This window comes from Strix aluco, chromosome 19, assembly GCF_031877795.1.
Source record: "Strix aluco isolate bStrAlu1 chromosome 19, bStrAlu1.hap1, whole genome shotgun sequence".
NCBI classification, from domain to species: domain Eukaryota; kingdom Metazoa; phylum Chordata; class Aves; order Strigiformes; family Strigidae; genus Strix; species Strix aluco.
In genome coordinates, this window is record NC_133949.1 from 5,212,449 (window position 1) to 5,233,619 (window position 21,171).

Genomic DNA, 21,171 nt, shown 5'->3' on the forward strand with positions numbered 1-21,171 from the left:
AATACTGTTACGCAGCAGGGCTTAACAAGCCAGCAGCGCTTCTGCAGGTAGGCACCCAGCCCATCTGCAAAGCCAGACGCCAGGCAGTTGCTACACACAGTCATTTAAAGGCATTCGTAAGAGCTGCATTCTGGAGCCTCAAAAAACAGCAACTAAAACATGTTCAAATGTGTTTTCATTTACATATGAATGCAAAAAAAATATCACTGGCAACAACATTGTCTGGCAGTCCTCAATTTGTTCTTTGAAGGAGCCCAATGCACAGAACTCCACCAAGGGCTGTACAAGATCAGCCTGGCTGCAGAAGGCAGCAAATATCAACTTTTCAGTTGTTCTTCCCCGAAGATGGAGAGGCAGGGAGAGGGTGGGGAATCACCACCCTGAAGCACCGTGCCTTCAGGAACCCAACAGCCAGCCTCTTGTCAAAGCCTGAAACACTCTTCTTAATTCCAACCTGTGATGCTCGGTTTGAAGTTTGAGCTTCTCTGATGTGTCACTTCCCATGACAAATGATGGGGCTGTGGGGACTGTGTTCTGGAGACAAGCCGCTTCTTTCAAAGCTCGGTGTTCAGCAGTGATTCTTCCACCCATAGGATGTGTGTGCATGGCCCACTGTGGAGAACAGCAGTGCTTGCTAGAGACCAAACCTTTACCTAACTAATAGTGCTCTCAAAGCTACTGCTTGATCCAGACATGAATTGACTGTAAAACAAATCCTCGCAGGAAAATCCTGTCTTCGGAGTAAGCAGTGATTGACTGGAGGAGAGCTGGCAGCCAGGACATCTATCACTCACGCAAGGCCATGCGCAGTCAATCCCCTCTGCTGCCACCAAATCACACCCTACCTACGGGATCACAGAATCCCAGAATCATTCAGGTTGGAAAAGCCCCTCGGGATCATCGAGTCCAACCATCAGCCCTACTCTGCAAAGTCCTCCCCTATACCATATCCCCCAATGACCCTTAAACACACCCAGGGATGGTGACTCCACCCCCTCCCTGGGCAGCCTATTCCACTCTCTGACCACTCTTTCTGGGAAACATTTTTTCCTCATGTCCAGTCTGAACCTCCCCTGTTGCAGTTTAAAGCTGTTCCCTCTTGTTCTATCCCTAATTCCCTGTGAGACAGCTGTGCTCTGCTACGTCATCCCCTCCCCTTACTCTCTAGGAGACTTTTACCTTAGCAGATGTCCTTCCACATCACCGAGGCCCTCAAGATCCCACAACATTTGTTTCTGGCCCTGCTGGTGCGCACCAGCCCGCTAGCCTGGACCCGCTCTGACACTTGCCACAGCCAAGGCAGCAGGCCAGGGGCTGCAGCCCTGGGCAAGAAGGTCTGTGGTCTTGATCCATTGCAAAGCAAAAAGCCACCACACAGCCTAAATGGCAACATTACCTCCAACTTCCTGGAGAAGCCCTAAGAAATCAGATTGAAATGCCAGAATTGTAAAATACTCAAAGAGCTGTATTTTCAGAAAACCACATACAGGCAGGCTCAGCAGTGACCTAAACAAGTGACAGCAGCAGAACCATCAGCAACTCGCACAACTGCCCTTCCCCAGCTTCTTCCACTTTGCTGATTTCCAAACCTGCGTGTTTGCCCTGGAAACCTGGGATGAAGTGAGATGGCTACAGCTGGCCCAGCTTGCCAGCGCAGAGACCAGGCACTTGTGACTGCCACAGATGGCCGAAGCGAGCACGCCGAGACACGACGGCAGCCTTCTGCTCCACGCCTGCCGAGCCCAGGTTTAATGGGCAACCCCCGAGACACGCTTTGCCCATTAAACACGCGATGTGCACGCCTGCTGCTCGCACCCATGGGTTTTACAAGCACAGTGAAAGCATTTAGAGATTTAACCTCGAGAAGATTCAATTTAGACTATCCAACCCAGAGCGGCGAGTCGGTGCTCTGGGCAGGGAGGGCGCAGGACAGTTTATAAAAGCCTCCTGTGCTCCTAAGCAGAGGCAGCTGGGAGCTCCCAGGCATCAACCACGTATTGCTTCAACCAATGGATATGATAATAAGGATCTATTTTGCCTTTAATTTAAACTATGCCTATTTATGCGCCACTGACTGAAAAGGACAATGAATTAAAGTGCACATGAAAGAAAATCATAGCCCTCAGCACTTGCTCTCAAACACTCTTTTAAGTCTGTTAGATGAAGGGCTGCTATATTTTGTCAGCGAGCGCAATCGGCTCGATTATCACTTCTTTGTTTTGAATACCCACCTCCAAAGTCATTAAATACTTGCTTCTTAATGAGAATAGACTGGTTTTGGCCAATAAATCACTTAAATGCCATCTGCCAAAGAAAAAAGAAATTCCCCAACTCCTTTTTGCATATTTTCCCCTTGGTTTCAGATTTAGAGAGAAAAGACATTTGTACAACTCATCAATGGCAGCTTTCTCCCAGGGAAAGTGTGAACAGACCACAGAAAAGGCTCCATTTGGCTTTGACTTGGAAAACCACTTCATGGACTACTTTGAAACAATTCAGTCAGCGGGATATGAGCTCTGTATATTGGTGTTGCCCTAGATCGTTTTGTTTTTATTCATAAGATTATTTCAGTGAAAACAGGCTGACTGCAGCTTAATTTTACTAGCAATTGTTAAATAATTCAATACCCATCTTTTCTGTCTCTTTAATGCCTCTGAAAAATCAAAACCCTTCACAAATTAAAGGCCAAATCCTGTTTACTCTTTCCTTTTCTAAAGGAACTTTGACATCAATAAAGGCTGTTTTTGTGACTTGGGCTCAGATTAAAAGCTCTGTCAGTGGGAGTATTTATTTTATATTTTTTTTAAAATTGGGAGCATGCTTTTTTTTTTGCTTTTTTAATCAAAATACTTCTCTTATGCAAAGCTTTAAAAATATAAAGGCAAATGCTTCTAGTATGGCTGGCTTGTTTTCTTTATAGAAACAGATCACATTAACATTTTATACCAATAAACTACAACTCCCTTCAGGAAGGAGGATTTACTCCCTTCCCCGCACCCTCTGTTCACCTCCTGAAGGGACAAGCCTGCAGGGGCTAATTGTCCCTTGCCCAGTTTTAAAGGCTCTTCAAGGAACAAGCCCTGCTGACTTTGGTGCTCAAAAAGGGACTGGAAATTTTACCTGCAGTAACACATTAACTTTGGCAAAGAGCGGTGGTTTTGATGAAAACAAGCCCCTGCTCAAGGCTGTGAAAAGCTCCTGGCTGCAAGGGGGGATTAAATCTGCACCAGGCTGGCCTGAAGGCTCAGGATTCAAGGGATGGGTCTCCTCCGTCCCAGGAGAAACACAGTCTTCTCTGGGGGAGCTACTTCATCTGCACTCAAATCCCACTCCATGCTCCAAAATGGTCTACCTGAAAAGTGCACAAATGCTGCCTTTTCAAGGTCACTTGGGAAACCAGCAAGCACGAGCCCATTTGGGTCCCTCCGTTGTGTCTATACCATGACACGCTGGCGTCTATGATGACAACTTTGGCCATGATGTTCAGAAGCTGCAGAAACATTGATCCTTTGCTCCAGAAGCTTTTCTCTAGTTTACAGAAAAATTATATGGCTTGTAGGGTCCCCTCTGAAACCCTGGTGCTTGGGGGGAACCTTGCCATGTTTCAGTGAGGTTTGGATCAACCCCAGCTTCTGGACACAGCCAACATTTGCAATCCCAAAGACAGTCTTACAAAAATAAAAAGATGAGAAACAAGACACAGCTGTTCATCACACAGGCTACTGCTAAACCAGCTACATATGCTTAAATCTCAGGTGCACCCTCAGCAAAGGCTCTATAGTTTTTCAGGCAGTGACATAAATACGTTCATCTTGTAAAACCTGGCACTATTAGACACCCTTGTTTTACGCTTTGCACTAAATTATGTAACATTAAAAATGACCAGATGAAGAATTCATCGTAAAAAGGCACAGCACCAGCAAGCTGAGCTTCAAAACGTCCAAAGATCATGGCAAGTTTCTCACACCACAGGGAATCTCTGTAAAGTTTAAGAGCTTAAAATTCTCACACCTGTGAATGAAAGTCACTTTGCACAGTGAGTTGAAGTTCACTTCTCCCCAATACCTTCAAAATAAAAATCAAGAAAGTCAATTAAATGTTTTTTTTTCAATCTGTGGCCTCAAATCATCACCAAAAAACCCTCATGACTAAAAGGAAAACCCAAACTAAAGAAAACTGAAAAGGTTCTTGTCAAAGGAGTTTTGAGGCTGGTAAACCACTTGATGGTTGTAACTGAATCTGGAGATGGATGACAAAGTTATTGACGTCATGATTCTGACCTAAACCTTCCCTCTCCTAGAATCTGAGCCCAAACAACACCGCCCCAAATTAAACACTGATGAAAAAAATCCCTCCGTTTCTTCTTCTATGAGCCTGTTTCAGAGAAAGTTTTCAGAGACCTCCATTCTCCATGCCAGCCAGGAGCAACCTGACTTTAAGCTTAAGAGCCACATACTTGGAAGCTCAACTCTCCAGCAGCCACACTAAGGATGGCTGGGGTTTGATTTATTCAGATGTTTACACGAGGAGATGCTTGCAGAAGCTCTCTTTCCAGAAGCACTACCTGTGAAGACCGTCTGTATTGTTCCCATGCTGGACTAAGGTCTGGTCTAATGCAATTTGAGGCCACAGGGATTTCTGCTATAAACCCGACAGGAGGATGCTGACCCCCTGGAATCTCTGCAGCAAGTATAGGGCTTGGAGGAGAATCAGCCTTCAAGGAAGAAAAAGCATTTTGGTGGTCAACACAGAGCTCTGCTTTCTTTGTGCTGCTTAAGAAAAGGGAGTTTAGAGACTGAGAGGAATCACCAGTACCATTATTTTATCTTTGTGTTTGATTTAAATTTTATATGCAGCCATTAAAGAGCTCTATAAGCATTCTGAAGCTCTTGTGACATTCATACACATCCGATCCCTCTAAGGAAACACCTGCATACAAGCATCTTCTCAGACATACCAGGTGAGGTTTCCAAATGCAAGTTATCGCTATCACCCCATGTCTGGCTCCTATGGAAATCAGCTTTCTCCTTGACTTCCAAAGCAGCTACACCAGAAGAGTGCGAACATTTTACAGCTGTCTTCATACAAAAACAGGAATCTTCCTGCCGTTCGTAGATGCTAAAGTCAGGAAGCACTAATTTCAAAAATATTCAGCATTTTATACAAACTGCTTTCTACGGAGTTTGAGATTTTTCAAAACAAACCAACAGAAACCCAGGAAACAATCCTTGAAATTATGCCCTTTCCTCACATGTCACCTACATTTAACAGTCTGCAACATCTCCGAGTTGCTGGATGCCTTCTGATAAACTGCCACGTCAAGTACTCAGATGTCAGTGAAACTATTTATAATAGTTTAAGCAAGCCTGTCTAAACCTATCTATTGAGGTTTTGATGAGCTGCCCTAACATGCTAATCCCTGCAAAGGTGGGGATGCGCTGCAGGAGCAAGTTGTCCCAGACATGAAGATCCACTTGCATCATTTTGTGTGGCTGTAGAGGTTATTCCTGAGAGCTCTTTTACTCCTATGGCTATTTCAAGATTTGTGCCTATCCTGTGCAGACAAGAGTTTCAGGCTGTAACAGTTGCCTGGAGAAGTCTCAGTGGTTAGACCAAAAGAGGAAAAAACCCACCATTTATTTAATTAAAACAGAAACCACTGAGTTTTTGTGCTTTTGAAAGCCATCATGGGATGATGGCTGCTAGAAGCACTAAGGAAAAACAATAGCTAGTGGTTTCTGGAACTAAAAAAAAATATCTGTATACATATAAATATGTATAAAAATATATATAATAGTATCATCACAAATCCCTATGGTCTTACTGTAAATGAAATGCACAGCAACCGGAATGGGAGACCTCAACACCATTTGCAGTCTATGACTGAGGGAACAGTTTATATTAAACACGGCTAGCATTTTGTCACGCAGTAGAATCAGGCACCTTCTCTCCACTCACACGTCGCATGCAATAACCTAAAACCCCTCTGTTTTTTCCCATCTCATCCTCTGCATCATTTACACAACCGGGATGAGAGTCCGGTCTTTCGTAAGCGCGTTGCAAGAGCAAATTCATTAGCATTTGTGAGGCTGAGATAACAGGTAATTGGGTGGGTTAATTCAAATTATTTCATCTTTAAAAAAACCTCAAACCTAACAGCCTTTCTATTCTTTTACAATCCATAACTCTCAAAACCTATTTCCTCCTCACAGTGATCTTAATACTAATTAAATGAGCTTTTGTCTTCCAACACCAGTAAAGATTAAGTACCCCATAAAACAGCTGCAGCAAAGCCCCATCCAAAGTTCAATTTAACCTGCTAGCTGGTTCCCAGCTGGCACCCCACGCACTGCGTGCTTGGAAAGAGGCTTCTTTGTCATTTCTGAAGTCACCCAACGACTTCTCCTTCAGCCCCAACACATATCTGGGGGGTTGCTAACTAATGGAGCTATTCAGCAGTGCTTTTGCCTCTTAGACTCAACCGATCCACTCAGCCAAGTGTGGAAAATACAAAGAGCAAGTCAGGAAATGCATTATATTCTAAATAATCTATCGTTTGGGAACAGGGGGGGTCACAGCACTGTCGATGGACTCATCAACCAAGCAGCAAAGATTCAAGTTTCGTTTCTCTCTGGTGGGATATGTGAACTACTGCCAGTAGAAAAGCGCGACGACCCCAATTTCCATGCTCGGGTAAGTGTCCCTCGTCCTCAAGGCTGCTTAATATGCACTATCTGCTTGCTTGGCTTCTTGAAGAGACACAGATGCAAGAGTGCATTTAATTGTTTTCCTGAATCAGACCCCTGGAGCCATCAATATCTCACATATGTAATTATAAATCATGAGTCTTGCAACTGAAGCACAATCAGCACATCTAGCCATAAATCTTCCAGATATCAGCAATTTCTCCAAAGCTGTTTTTTGACAAAACCTGATGCAGCGTGAACTAAGTCAGGCAGAAGAAACCGCTGGTGTTGAGGTTCGCAGCCCACTGGTGCTGCAGCACTGGACAGGCTCCAGACCCCAAGAAGCCCCAAAAAACTCACCCTCTGACAGGTAGGAAATGAATCATTCCTGGAGATCATGAGAAGGGGTATCCCAGGGTGGGACCTGCCAAGTCCACACCAGGTCAGCAATCTGCAATTTCACAGCATTTCCAAAGACCTTTTTTGGACTTCCCACAGGGCATGGAAAGCATCAGCTTTCTTCCATTTTTTGTTGCCACACAGGTTTTCTGGAGTCTCAGTAAACTCTGATCAATGTGTATCATTAAATAACAAAGGACTGGATAAATCCTGGCTATATCTCCTAGAGCAAAGTATGTCCAGATATGTAATGCAAGCATGTATTCATTTATATACACATTAGCACCATTTGAATTAGGAAATCAAAACATCTCTGCAAGAGCTCACGCTGATGAAGATCAGGATCTATACGATGACCATTTCAAATGTCACTTACTGTCTGCCTCTCCTGTGAGACCTAATTTAGACATGATACATTACACTGTAATCACAACTTCATCTTCTGGGCAGAGGTAGTCAGAGGAAGTCTGTAAGCCTGGCAAGAAAAGTCTAGCTGTGAAAGGCATGCACAACTGAGTGCTGAGATCGAGGGTATCTTTGTGTATCAGGATTTTAAATGTTAATGGAACAAAAATACAAAAGAAGATGTATTACAGAATACAGGTATTACACCAGCATCCCTCCTAGGCATTAAGAGAGACTATTTCTTGTAGGGAAATTATTGGATAAAGCAGGAGCCTGGAGCCAGTTTGAGACTGGGCCATATTTTAGATGGGTTTCATGCCATCAGCTCTCTTTGCCTGGATAATTATATCTTGTGAATTATCCATGAGAGAAAATTGCCTCCAAACGTATTCACACAGCTGTCTGTCTCCAGTCTCCACTGCTGAGTATTTGGTAAGGGCTAACACACCCGGGCTCACAAGCACACTGGAGCACCCCTCGCAGGCAGGGGAACCTCTCCTGGGGCTGCCATAATCCCCATGCACTGAAAGAGTAAAACCAAAAAAAAGAAGTAAACTGCATTGCTTCGCTTCCACTCTTTTATCCTAAGAAGTCTTTAAAAAACTAATGTACCTCTGTATACTATAATTTCAGAATTTCCTCTAATCCCATGCATAATTACATGGAGCACTGCACTGGTACCCCTTTCATGCAAATATTGCCATAAAGTGCATAGTTTTCATAGCATTATATGACAAAAAAATAACTGTAGTCATTTATTTCTGGTCTGCATGTGGTTACACAACATAATGCAATGAGACAGTATTTTTCATTAGCTTTTTGTTGTGGACACTACCCATTTATCTTTCTCATAATCCTTCCCCCAGCGCATATTAACAATGTTATTTTAGTAAGCTGTTTAATTATTTAACATCGCTGGGAGGCTACTGGGTTTGTTACAGAAGCCCTATCCCAGAGCACCCTTTGGAGGCAATGCCCTCCCACCCTGGCTCCCCTTAACCCCCAAGCCCCGATTCCCACACACCATGGCCTCAAGCAGCAGTGTCCATGTTACAGATGCCTTTAACAAAGTCAAAGCGGATGATCACGACATGCACCCTTGTTACTGCCAGTTGAGTGTCTCCATGAGCCTCCTCTGATCTCTCATTTAGTGGTGGTTCTACTCAACAGTGCTCAAGAACTGAGCAGGCAGACCCTCAGCATTACAGGGCTGCAGATGCTGAGGGGCTCACGGGACATCACCCACTCTAAGGTTACATCTCAAAGGGGATGCAACTGGTGCAGAAAGGTTGCAGGAACCCCAGAGCAGACTGATAAACCTCTCACACTGCCCAGCTCCTCCTAAGCAGTAACTGCTTGCAGTCTGCTTAAGTGCAGAAATATGATGCTCAACGTCCTGTCCACGTTTTAGCAACATCCACTGGAACAACCTAATATGACATTCTGCCCACCAAAAGACAACTCCCATGGCAAACCGTTCATCTCTATAGCAGTAAATCAGAAGTACATAAAACCTCCACACAGCACTCACTCAAAGCTTAGCAGTACCTGTTGGCTCTCAGCATTGAACCAAGAAAAAAAAAGTGCGTTGCCAGATCGGGACACGTGTGTAAGTGTCCAACATCCGTGTGACCCCATTTTCACTCCTGGCTCTGGCAGCCACCTTTGTAGATCGGTTCATATCTGGGGAGCCTGGGGCAAAGCTGCATCCTAAAAAACTGATATCGTTCTTGCATTAGGTACTGACCTCCCCACTCTGCCTCTTCACAGCCACCCAACCCTCGGCTCTCCACAGCTCTCCTCCTCCTCCTCAATCACCCTTCTTCCCTGTGTCTTCCCCTTCTCATCTCCCCTGCCATCAAACATCAAACTCCACAAAGAAGCCTGTCCCTCTGCACCTGTCTCTGTCACAGCCTGCCCTCCTTAAGTGCTCCTCTAAGCACACTGAAACTGAAATTAAAGCTGTGTTCTTGCACAACAGCGTAACAGAAGGCCACATATTTAAATGTCATAACTGGGGGGCTCTGATTTCCTCCATGCACCATTCCTGACAGTTTTTGAACCACAGCAAGCTCCCAGGGTGGTATCACAGTCACAGGGGACATCCCATATGCCCAAAGTCTGACTGTTTCTCTCAGCTACAACAGTTTAGTCTAATAAAAGAAGTTGTTCTTCCCTGCAACACTTCTTGACTTTTCCATCCCCCAGCTGTTATCCCAACAGAGACAGTCCACTTTTATCATCCTCCAGAGGCACCAGTTTGGGCACCGGCATCATGCTGCCATAGGGACTGCCAGCACAACACTACTCACACCTCACTTGCAAAGGCTTTTTTTAAATCCTCAGCTTCGCCTTCTGTATACCCCAGCCATTCAGACCCTCCTTTAACAAGTCCAACAGCTTGCATTTGGTTAAAATAACAACTGTATATTCCTCAAAGACTTGATTCCTGTCTGCAACAAACTGTCAATTCCTCCACTGATGGCTGAATATGCTGTCTGGAACAAGGGAGCCCAAAGGAATAAAAAAGGTCTCTGTGTAAATGGGAATAGACCTAATTTCAGCCTCCAGGGATTATACGATTGATCAAAGCAGAGATATTTTGGTTCAGGATTCAGATCAGACGTGGATTTGCACATATTCATCTGTTCTATGCCTGAGGACAAGCCTTCTCCATATTAACCAAGTTAGGAGCAATATATTCTATTCACCTGGTCAGAAAACCACTCCTGATCACAGCAGCACTTCTGATATTTAGGCGCTGCCAAGGGAAAATCACTGCCCTATGCATACAGACCATCCCCGTCTCCCACCCACAATGAGCTATTCCCTTCCCTCCTGGTTTTGCTTGTCCCACACCTGAAGTCTGGAGGGGCTGGGGCAAAATTTCAGAGCTGCTGACCCTGTAAGCTGAAGTGTTAGAACAAACTATAATATATTTTTACAAAGTTTGCCCTAAGAGGAGATGTACTTTTTATTCAAGAAAAAACAGAGCTGTATTTCATGAATTCATGCTCAGTTCATTACACTGGAATAATCACCTCATTCCTTATAATTTGCAAAAACTTAATGCTATAATTAAGGTAAAATGACTTTGTCATATGCAGTTATATGTAAGACTGTACAAACCTACACAGTTCCTATACTTCCCCAGTATTTTTGCATATAGTTACCAAATAACACCTCTTTCCAAATCCCTTCACCCTACCAAAACCCTTCCTGGCTTGTGTTACAGCCTCTCTGAGCTGGCTCGTGTTACAATACTATACCTATGCTGCCTTCCTCACTTGAAATTTCTGCATTTTGCCTCACTGCACCTCGCTGACAGAGAGCGAGTGGCCCCCAGGCTCTGCGACGTACCTGATGGGCAGTGAGGGGTCTCCGGCATCCCACCAGTCCTTGGGGGGGCTGATGTACATGCACCACAGCTCCCAGCTGTACCCGTGGGCAGAGTTCTCATAGCGTTGCACCTCAAAGTTGTCCTGCTTGATGTTGTCTATGGAGGGAAGAATGACCCTTCTCCGATTTTCCTGAATTCGTGAAAGCACCGGCTCAGCCCTGAGTGGTAAAAAAAGCACAGGAAGATACCGTTAATTTCTCTCATAATGTGCAGGTGGACACCGTAGCTTTCATACAGCTTGAGCACTTAAATGAGGGTAAGGAAACAGGCATTCTTGTCACCATTCAGGAAACAGATAATGTGGAGTCCTCTCTGCTCCCAGTCACAGGTGGCACCATGTCTTCAGAGAGACACAGCAAAACCCAGCCTGAGGAGCCCAGAGACCGTCACGAGGCTCCTTGCAGAGTCAGTGAGTGACCCCAGATTGCAACGCACCGGCCTCTGTCTCACCCTTCCACTCGCCTGTGCTTTTATCAGCACAGAAATCCCACAGAGACACAAAGCATTCGCACTGCCAAGTTCAAAAGGTAGTTTCTGAAAGGTTTGCCAGGCTCTGTCAGCCACAAGGGAGATGCTGCAAGAGGCTTCAGGGCTTCCGCTTGATGGGATTTTCCCACCCAGACACATCCCTTGTGTGGAGCTGCACAGGGGCCAGCTGCCACGCACAGAGCTCAGGTAGCCACAGCCCTGCAGGTTTGGGGTGTTTCAGTACTCTCCTACACAAATTCATGGACCAGCTGAAGTTATCTGCACGAGGAAAGGACTATTTCCACAAACGAAGGCGTAAAGCTGTGGAAATGAATTAAAGCCTCTGAAATTGGATCTCATCTTTTCCTGCAGAGCTAGTACACCATGTTTTCTCTGGTGTGGTGCTTTAAAAAAGCATTATTACATAATAATTCCATATTCTGAACTTTTTAAGTTTAAAAATGTCCATGTTTTTACACTGAGCCTTCCTGAGATCTTTACTAAGGTAGCAATGAAATCAGACACTACATTAACTAGGGGTCAGTTTTGCAGCACAGGCTGATGGTACTGCCAGGAGGAGCTCAGAGAAAGTGTCCCATGACCACCTGGAGACTCTTCCCATACAAGAATTATGGCCCATCAAAAGAAACAGGCTCAGGATGGACAACAAGGAGTTAGCTCCTTCCACAGTGCATAGCTAAGGTGTGGAGCACCTTTGCCCAAGGATGCTATGAATGCTTGAAGTTTCCATGGGCTCAATAGACAATAGGAAAAAACTCATAAGAAATGTAGTGAGGGTCGTTAAATACACAGAAGCCATGTCTGCCTCACATCTGCAAACTGCTGGACTTTGGTAGCACGCTCCGAAGGAATATCATATGTGCTAGCCCTGCCCATATATGCTTTCCTAGGCTTCTGGCTATGGTTATTGGCATAACAGGCAGCTAGACAGGCCCTTGGTTTGTCTCAGCACGGCTGCTCTCACGTGTTGCTGTTCCACCTGGGTAGTCACCCTGCGTAAAGCTGCTATGTGCATCTGCAGGGTCACTGCAGATTCCTGTGCTGCCATGCATGGGTGGACATCCTGCACGAAAACACAATCCACAGGCTGGGAAGCCTGTCTCAAAAACTTCCCTCCTGTAAAGCAAGGCCATGATGGATGTGTTTTGTTTAATCATGCTTTACCTAGTCCAAACTTCTCCCAAATGCAAAAAAAACCCCATGTCCCTGGTCAGAACAGGGCAAATTCTTGAAAGCAGGACTATCTGAATGTTTTTTTTTCCTTGTGACCCCGTTCGAGAACTCTATAGCTACAAAATTCATCTCTGGGGCATTCCAATGTGTTCAGAGCAGGGGATGCACTCAGCTTCACCTCTGCAGCCCAGGAGCCACTGATTGACCTGGGCCCAGCCAGCCAACACGAGGAGTAACTTGCACTCTTGGTGCATCCAGAGACAGCAACGGGTACACAACACCAGAGTGAGTCAAGCCCACGCTGCAGAAAAGCTCGCTCTCCGTCCCTAGAAAAGTTGTCTCAAGAGCTCAGTAAATGGGAGCTTCTTCTATATATCAATAAAATCAGGTGTGAGGACTTAGTGACCTGAAGAGAGGAACCTTTAGCCAGGAATACAGAGATCAACATAAGAAACAGCTCTTAGAAGACACCCTTTAGCTGCACTGTCATTACAAAGAATTCAGTAACTGTGCAGAACTCTTTATTTGCAGGTGCTAAAGCATTTTTCTTGTGGACGTTACTCTCTCTTCAAATTAGACACAAGTTAGCTTCTCCTACCGGCACTTCTCTAAACAAGGACCATTTAGTTTTCACACTCAGAGAAAATAAAAATCACTCTCAGGCTCCTCTCATGATCTAGACTCAAACTTAAGCCACTTGAACTCAAATGTTTTCAATCTCTCTGAAAAAAATCCTTATGAAACAATCCTTATGAAACACCTTTCACTGTTTCTGCGTCTCTGCACTTATTCCTAGCTGCAGAAGAAACAAATCAATCTAAACCATCTAAGCCTTCCGCAGTGGGATCCAGCTGCAAAGGCCAAGGAAGCGGGAAACACTTTCTCTTTCAATTCCTTGCTGCCTGGGCTTTTTTTAAACTTACAGAAATTACTTAGGGCTAAGGGAATGGGAAATCAACCTGAAAAAAATACAAACAGGGGGCAGGGGGGTGTGCACACATAAAAGGAGGGAATAGAAAAGGATTACAGAAAACAAGGGCAAGGAAAGGTTTTCCTTCTATCTTCCCATCATATCTCATCAGAGGCCATTCAATACTGAAGGAAGACAGAATTAATAAGCCAGTGGACTTGCTTGCAAACACGTCCTTACCAAGTGATGGACTGTCCCTTGTTTAATGCATCACACACATTCTAACCGAGACCCTGGGGTTGAGCACCTACCAGCCAGCAGTGAACTCCACATGAGCATCGAAAAATCCAGTGATCTGGCCAGTGGCAGCTTTCCAGCCTTCAATACGAGCTCGGATAAGACCTTCCCTCTTCTGGTTGCGCACCACCTTCACAAGGCCAGGATACCGTTTATTGACATATTCTTCCAGCGGCGCCTTCAGTTCCTCTAGAGAAGAAGTGCCAGAGAACCCATTGAAAAAAGGTGTAACAGTTTTCACCTAAAACAAACCCACTTTATTGATGGATATGAGCATAACTTACTGGAGTCATGCATCTCTTAACAGTTCTGGGAGGGATATAATCATTTAGGGTCAATCAATGCTGATTTGCAAAAGACCACCCAATGGTGGACCGACCACAACCCTTACAGAAGAAATTCAAGGTTGCCAAGAACACTGCTGTTGGATGACTAAGGAGCCCAAATGCCATCTCTAGAGGCAGAGGGCAGCAAGACGCCAGCTAGATTGCCTTGCAATATCTAGGTATCACACCACCAAAAGAGAATAGAAAGAAGTCACCCGTGGACACCGAACACTAGTGCTCTGAATTTCTGATGGAGATTTTAGCTGAGCGGATTGCTAGAAATGCTGCAAAATCCATCTGAAATAACTTAAACTACATCAAAACTGTGTATGAGCTTCACTATCCTTTTTACTCAGCCTCACTACTACAGTCCTGGCATTTGCTGTATGTTTTCCAAGCTTTGCCACTAGAAAAGTAGAAATTCCCCCTGCTTTTATGACGGGATGAAAGAGATTTTGGCTTTGTTCAGAAGATCCTCATGCCACATATCTTCTGTTCATTGAGAACTGCAGACCATTTAATTACGTTGTCTAAGCCCGTATACGTACTATGGCTGAGAACATAATGGATCTGTCAGTCTGCAGTCATTACCAGCATTAAACTAAGTATTGACTATAAAAGACACGCAGGCCTTTGAACATCGAAGCATATGAAAGGTTTCAAAAAGGGGTAAGTACTGGTGTGTTTTTTTAACAATTTGGAAAATTGCTAGTGCTCTGCCAGAAACCTTGGTCCTTTTACTTCCCGGGGCATCAGTTAAATGCACAAAGAGAAATCCTGAGAATGTCTTTTATCCCTATAAGGCCCCAGGACAGCAGAAAATTAAGATATGGTCCGTGACCCCAAATTACAGTTTACTACCCTTCACATATACTCTCTCTCCAGAAAGAAAAAAAGTCGCCATTAATACAATCCACAGGGTAAAATACTTGGGACATGTGAGCACACGTGGGCTCCTACATGAAGGAAACATGACAATGGAGAGCAAGAGAGTAAAGAGCAAGTCCCATCTGCTGGGCTTAGCCCAAGAAACCATCAAAGGAAAAGGGATTATCTGTTCTCTTCCCTTCCACGCCTTCTTCCAAGTACATAAAATGTGCTTTCTTCAGACTGCCTTTCTGGGATGGTTCCCCTCACATATCAATTTCCCAAAAGTCTCATTTCTCTTTTATGCTGAAGTGGGAATAAAAAGAATAAAGCAAATGAGCCCCTTCCTCAATTCAAAGCATCTGCATCACATACATACATAACTCAGCAACTTCCATTTCATGCTGAGCCACTCAGAGAAAAACCAGTATTTTATGAAGACAACAACTCTCCTGAAGGGTTTTAAGGAGACAGAGACACAGATTTTTTGACAGACGAAACCACACAAGCATAGCACTGGCATCTCATGTGTTTTTGTTAGAAGGTACGTCATTAATGCTGCAGGCCACTGCATTACAGGCCAGACTGAATAATTAAAACAACTTTCAAATTCGAGTTTTAATCTCAGTTGAAGGAAAACAGGAAAAATCTTCATGGGAATTGTCTGAGCAGCTTGCAGGAGAGTACAGCTCTAGTGAAACAGGGAAGAATTGTAACGTCATGTCTCAAAGGCAGCGAAGGGTGAAGCCTAAGAGATTCCTACGCCCACGACGCTGCGTAACAGGCAGCTTGTCAGAAACTCCCCAGGGAGCCACAGCCACGTCCTCCTCCTTTCTGAAAGGATGCTGGATGCCAGCAGGTGAAGAACTGATCTGCTGAGCGCACGAAGGCCAGTACAGCACATCCGTGCACCTGCGAAACGGCACACGGTGACCACAGAGAGCCGGTCGAGAAGATGCTTATGAAGAATGTCATTCTAATCCACCACCCCATTCATTAGCAGAGGCCAGAGAGCCCCTCTCCTGCCCACAACACATGCTACAAGCATCCCTAATGGGCTGCTATCCAAGTGGAGAAACACTCAAGAGAGATGAAAGCATTAACCAGACATGGGAAATGCGGTTCCAGCCCCTCTCTCTGGTAATGGCTTCCTGTACAACCTCGCACAAATTTCTGGGCTTTGGTCCCTGTCTTCCCTCCCGGTCTGGCTCAGCTCACAGCACATGCCTTTTGGATGAGAATTCACTTTTCCTACGTGCCTGTGCAAGCCCTAATGGAGAAGATGGCTGTACATCTGTGCTGGCCTTTGCCAGTCTCTCGCCCTTCTGCGCTGGTTTGCAGCTCTGCGGGAAGAGGGCATGGTGCACAGCGGCTGCTGAGTGCTATTTTGGTATTATGAGATACATACACTCAACTGGGCATCCAGCCAGCAGGCACAGGGATGGGGTGGGCTCTGTATTTTATTTCTCAGCACATCCAGAAGTACAGGTGTGGAAAATCCAGTATTAGGTTACAGGAGCAAAGTGCCAGTCTCCAGGAATGCTCTGCAAAACTCCCGTTCAAGTATCACGTGAGCTTTGGCCCAGGTCTCCCCTTGCCCATGAGCAGGACTGACATGGCTGTGGCAAAAAGCATCAGTGGAAACCTCAGCACCAGCACAGCTTCACTGTCAGAGCTCCCCCAGTCCCGTGGATGCTGATCCTGCGGGACCAGACATGCTCAGCTCCCTCCTCAGGAACTCTATCAGGCTGGAAATCATAACTCACAAATCTAATCCAAGTCATCCAAGTCACACAAATGCAAGTCATTTGAAGTCATTCCTAATTTTACCCTGTGTTTTCCTTCACTCAGCAATTGCTTCATCGAGTGCCGTTAGCATAAGGGGAAAGCAGCTCCTGCAGCTCTGACGCGTGTTGTGAGAACACATGGCTCCAGGCTGAGGATGCAGAGCTGTTGCATTAAGGTCAGTAGCAGCAAAGCTTTTTGTCTGTCATATTAACTTCAGAAATGTTTCATCCCCAACTGTTGTATCTTTGCAGCACATCCCAAAGCTGTAACAGGGAGGCTGGGAGGTCTGAAGTAGCATGCCAGAAATTAAATGACTTGCGCTAACAGACAATAGCAAATACCCTCGTTTAAGGGAGTCAGCTTTCACACAAACTGGCAACCTGGCCTTTGGATCTGCTGTTTTCAGGACTTCATGAAAACTACAGCAGGGGAGAAAGCATCTCGCAGTTCAGCTAACTTGCTGCCATTCTCCTCACCTCTGCCTTGCACAGGGTCACAGCGGTGCCTTTGCCCCTTCCGCTCATCGCTGGAAAGGAGAATATCCACCAGATACTGAGCCAATGACAATTTTAGCATGATAATCAGCCCAGTGTTCATAAACTGAAACTCTGGATGCAAAGTAATGACAAAGAAAGTCAGAAGCCAAGATGGGAGCAGAGGAGTGGCTCCCCAGCTCACCTTCATCCTTCCTAATCAAAGGCCCACTGATTTAGGCCAGGCACTCCAGAGGTATCTGAGTGGGTGGATCTACATGGGCTACACAACCAGTAATTTGATCCAAACTAAGCACTGCAACAGAACCTAGAGACTCCTTTCTCTTCTGTACCTATGGCACCCCCCCGACACACACTCACACATCCTCTGAGGAAGCCTACTGCACCACCCTTCAGAGAACACCCACATCATTCCCAAGTCATGCTTATTAAGGATGCAATCAATATCTGCACATGGAGGTATCTGTGAACATTTAGTCTTTGCCATTGCACGAGCTACTTCCAGGGAAGATTTGCAGAGAGAAACCCTACTGAAAATGCCAGCAGGTTCAATTTCAATCCTGCCTTTTGTGCTCCATCTGTCTGTATTGATCTTCACTGAAAGGCTAGTCCAAGGAACTAGAATCCAATAGACCTGTTGCTCTATTAAAAAACCCATCTGCCAGCTGCAATGACTTACGTTATCTATTGCAAAGTATTTTGTCACCTACATGAGCTTTCTGGGAAACAGGCCTGCCAGAGAAATTGAACCACCTGATGCCACTGAAAGTAACCATGTCACGGGCATTAGCCCAGAAGCAACTGCAGGAACACCCACTGTTCAGTGCCCCCCCCACAAGTCCTCCCCAAACCTCCCCAAATCCTGTTGGAGTCCCCAGAACTAAAGGCAGGAACTGCCTGTTGCCACACAAAGAAAGGAACAAAGACCAAAGGCACCAGGGCAGCTCAAGGAACTACCAACAGCAAAACATTTCTTACACAACAATGCCCAGGTGGTCCTAGGGAGAGGACTGCACCTCCTCTACACCCCTAAAGAAAACACAGTTGTGTTTGCCGGGCAGAGCTGGGTGGGAAAAGTCTACAGAGCCCAAGGTTGTTATCAGAAACACTGAAGGCTGAAGGACACAGGAGTCAGGGCTGGGAGTGCTCCAGTGCCATGGGAGACACCAGCCCTCCCTCGTCCCACGCTCTCGCCTGCCTGAAACACCAAAGCCATCACGGCTTGTATTTCTGCAGCATGAACTCCCACAAGAAACTCCTTCAACAGGCAATAAATGACTATGAGAATTTTTGCAACAAGACTCAGAGCCAGGTGAGTCTCCAAAGTTTTTTCCCTGCAAATATTGAAGAGGAACCTGTGAAAAGGGGAGCAGGTGCATGAATCAATTCTCATACAGGATTACAGGCAAAGCTGGTCCCACTAGGGGCTTTTGGCTGCAAGCCTCTGGTTCATTTGGTTCAGCGAAACCCAAACAGAGACAAACCAAGCAGGTTTGCTGCTCTCCTCCACACCCTGGCCGGGCCTGAAAGCCTCGGACCTCAACAGCAGTGGGACAGCACCAGGTCAGAGCAGTTAAACAACCCATCTTTAGTCTCAGCGACTGAAATAATTAGACACTTGTGTTGGACCAGCGCCTACGAAAAGCTGAGATGTGACTCAGCTTCTTGCAATTCTGTTAAAACCTTCCTCTAAACACAAACACACACGAAACGCAAGCAAGCCAGCTCCCAGGAGAGCGCGCAGGAACCGCTGTTGTTGCTGTTGAAATGAGCTGCAAAACAAGAAAGCGATATATCAAGTCACAGCTAATATGTTACACCGAGGTAAATTACAACCCATAGCATGTCTCCCTAAGTGTAGCCAGCTCCTTTAAGCAGTCTTTTATCCAAAGGTTTTCTTTTATACCAAGAGGTTTGCTTTTCAAAGAGATATTATCCCAGATTAAAAACGCTAAAAGACAGACAGCAAAAAAAAAAAAGCGGGTGATGATTAAGCAACAGGCTCAGACAAAGTGTGCAGCTGCAAGATAACACAACATCTCACGGGCACATTGGTGCATCCCTCCAACAACCTAGGAAACATGTTATCACTCAGAAACACAACCTGCACACTGGCTTTGTAATTACACCCCTGCAACAAACACAAACAAAAGCAGCCTCCAAAAAAGTCTCTGCAAAGTATAATGCGCAGCTCCAGGGAGAAGGGGGTTCAAACTACAACTCCCCAAGCTTACTCCTTCAAGGAGGGATTCCCCCCCCGCCCCCATTACAATACATTGATATCTTTTATCTATTTACAGCTCAGATATAAGAATCAGAACGACTGTGTTTATTAACTTCTAATCTCTCATTGCATATTTTTATGTTGTGCAGTGTTATTGTACATCTCACGTGACAACAAAGCTAAGAGCAAGAAGTGTCTAACGAGTCTTCAGAAGCAGTTTGTTCCAGTCTGAAAACTACAAAACACCAAAAGGTTTTGATGGTGTCTAGGTAATTCAGTAGTGGTCTACCTGAAGGGCAAATAACAGCCGGGGTGCGCAGGGTATGCTGTTCTTACCTCTATCCCTGGGACCAATTTTAAAACTTGAAGTTGACTTGGAAACCCCAGGTGTCTTGTAATATTTGGTTTGGGAACATGCTTTGTTCTTCACTTACCCATACAAGCTGTGTTTCCTCTCCACATCTGTGTAAAGTGCTCCCTGACAAAACCTACACAGAAACCCCCCAGCATGCAGCCCCGAGCCACGGATTTCATGAGCCTTTAGCAATCTTCCCAGAAGCTGCTTCTGGTAACCCAGCAGGGTACAACACAGCTACTGGTTTTGAGGCACTCACTCTCTGAGGTCAATCTTCTTTCAGGTGTGTAAAACAGAGCCCCCAAAGGCTTTGCCCGGGCTACAGCAACACGCCATATACCCATAGTCACTTAAACACACGCGGCTGCTCACAGAGAGGTTCAAGTAATTCCTCCTCTTGTTCAATCGCAGCCACCAAAGTCGCACCCATGCAACCCCATCCTCTGCTGAACACCAGCGCTTGATCCTCCAGGATTCATCTCTAAATCTTAGAGCTCATGAGAAACTATTTTTCTGTAATTATTTTCCTGTAGAAGCCGAATCTATATATTACGACGACTCTGTTTGTAATATCCAAAGCATCAACTATATGATGTTGTTATCGCTGCTCACAATTATTTCCTACCATTAGTGGGAACTGTATGACAATGTTATTGCCATTAATAATTCTTTGCTGTCATTGAAGCTCCTTGACGATGCAGAGTGAATGCATGGGTCCCAGAGATATGTTCTGGTTTGTATCATCTTTTATATGAGAAAACTAGATTATTACACGCTTGGGAGGAGCTCTCCATAAACATCTGCCAAGTTACCTCATTATCTTCCTCCAAATCCCTCCTTAAAAATCTCATTTGTCACGATGTCTACAAAGACTCAACAGCGTAGTACTGACATTACTAACTAACCCTACCAGCTAATAGCATCTCCTCATTCCCTACACCCACTCTCCTTGTACGCTTCCATCGCAAGGTTGCCGAGGACGGAGCCACCTTGGTGTTCAGGTGTTGTACAGCCCTCAGCACAACCATATCCCCTCGCTAGGGACCCTGGATGCTCACAATCCCAAAGCAATCAATGCATCCTCTTGGTGGGATGCAGAGTGCACGTTGCTTAGGTGTGCAAGGAGATTGGGATTTTCCCAGCTCCTGCACACGATATATGAATTTGTTCCTCAATTAAAGGTCATCTACCTGCATCTGCCTCGCTGGCTAGATGGGTGCCACAAGGCACTCCAACACAACCCAGGCAGCTTGGTCAGCCAGCAAAAACAGGCACAAAGAGAAAAACAGGCACAAAGAGAGCTGCAAGTGCTTGAACATGCTACACGAGTCTCACCTCCCTGTCAGCACCCTGCCACC

General features: G+C 45.4%; 1 protein-coding gene across 1 annotated transcript in view; it reads right to left on the reverse strand.

Annotated features, from left to right (window-relative positions):
* The window catches only part of GALNT17 (polypeptide N-acetylgalactosaminyltransferase 17), a 224,616-nt gene that overhangs the window by 121,435 nt on the left and 82,010 nt on the right, over window positions 1-21,171 (reverse strand). Inside the window, exons 4-5 of the mRNA XM_074845117.1 lie at window positions 13,774-13,948; window positions 10,851-11,048 (exon numbers count right to left, since the gene is read on the reverse strand). Of these exons, the coding sequence (XP_074701218.1) occupies window positions 10,851-11,048; window positions 13,774-13,948 (373 nt within the window). The remainder of the gene's footprint in view (window positions 1-10,850; window positions 11,049-13,773; window positions 13,949-21,171) is intronic.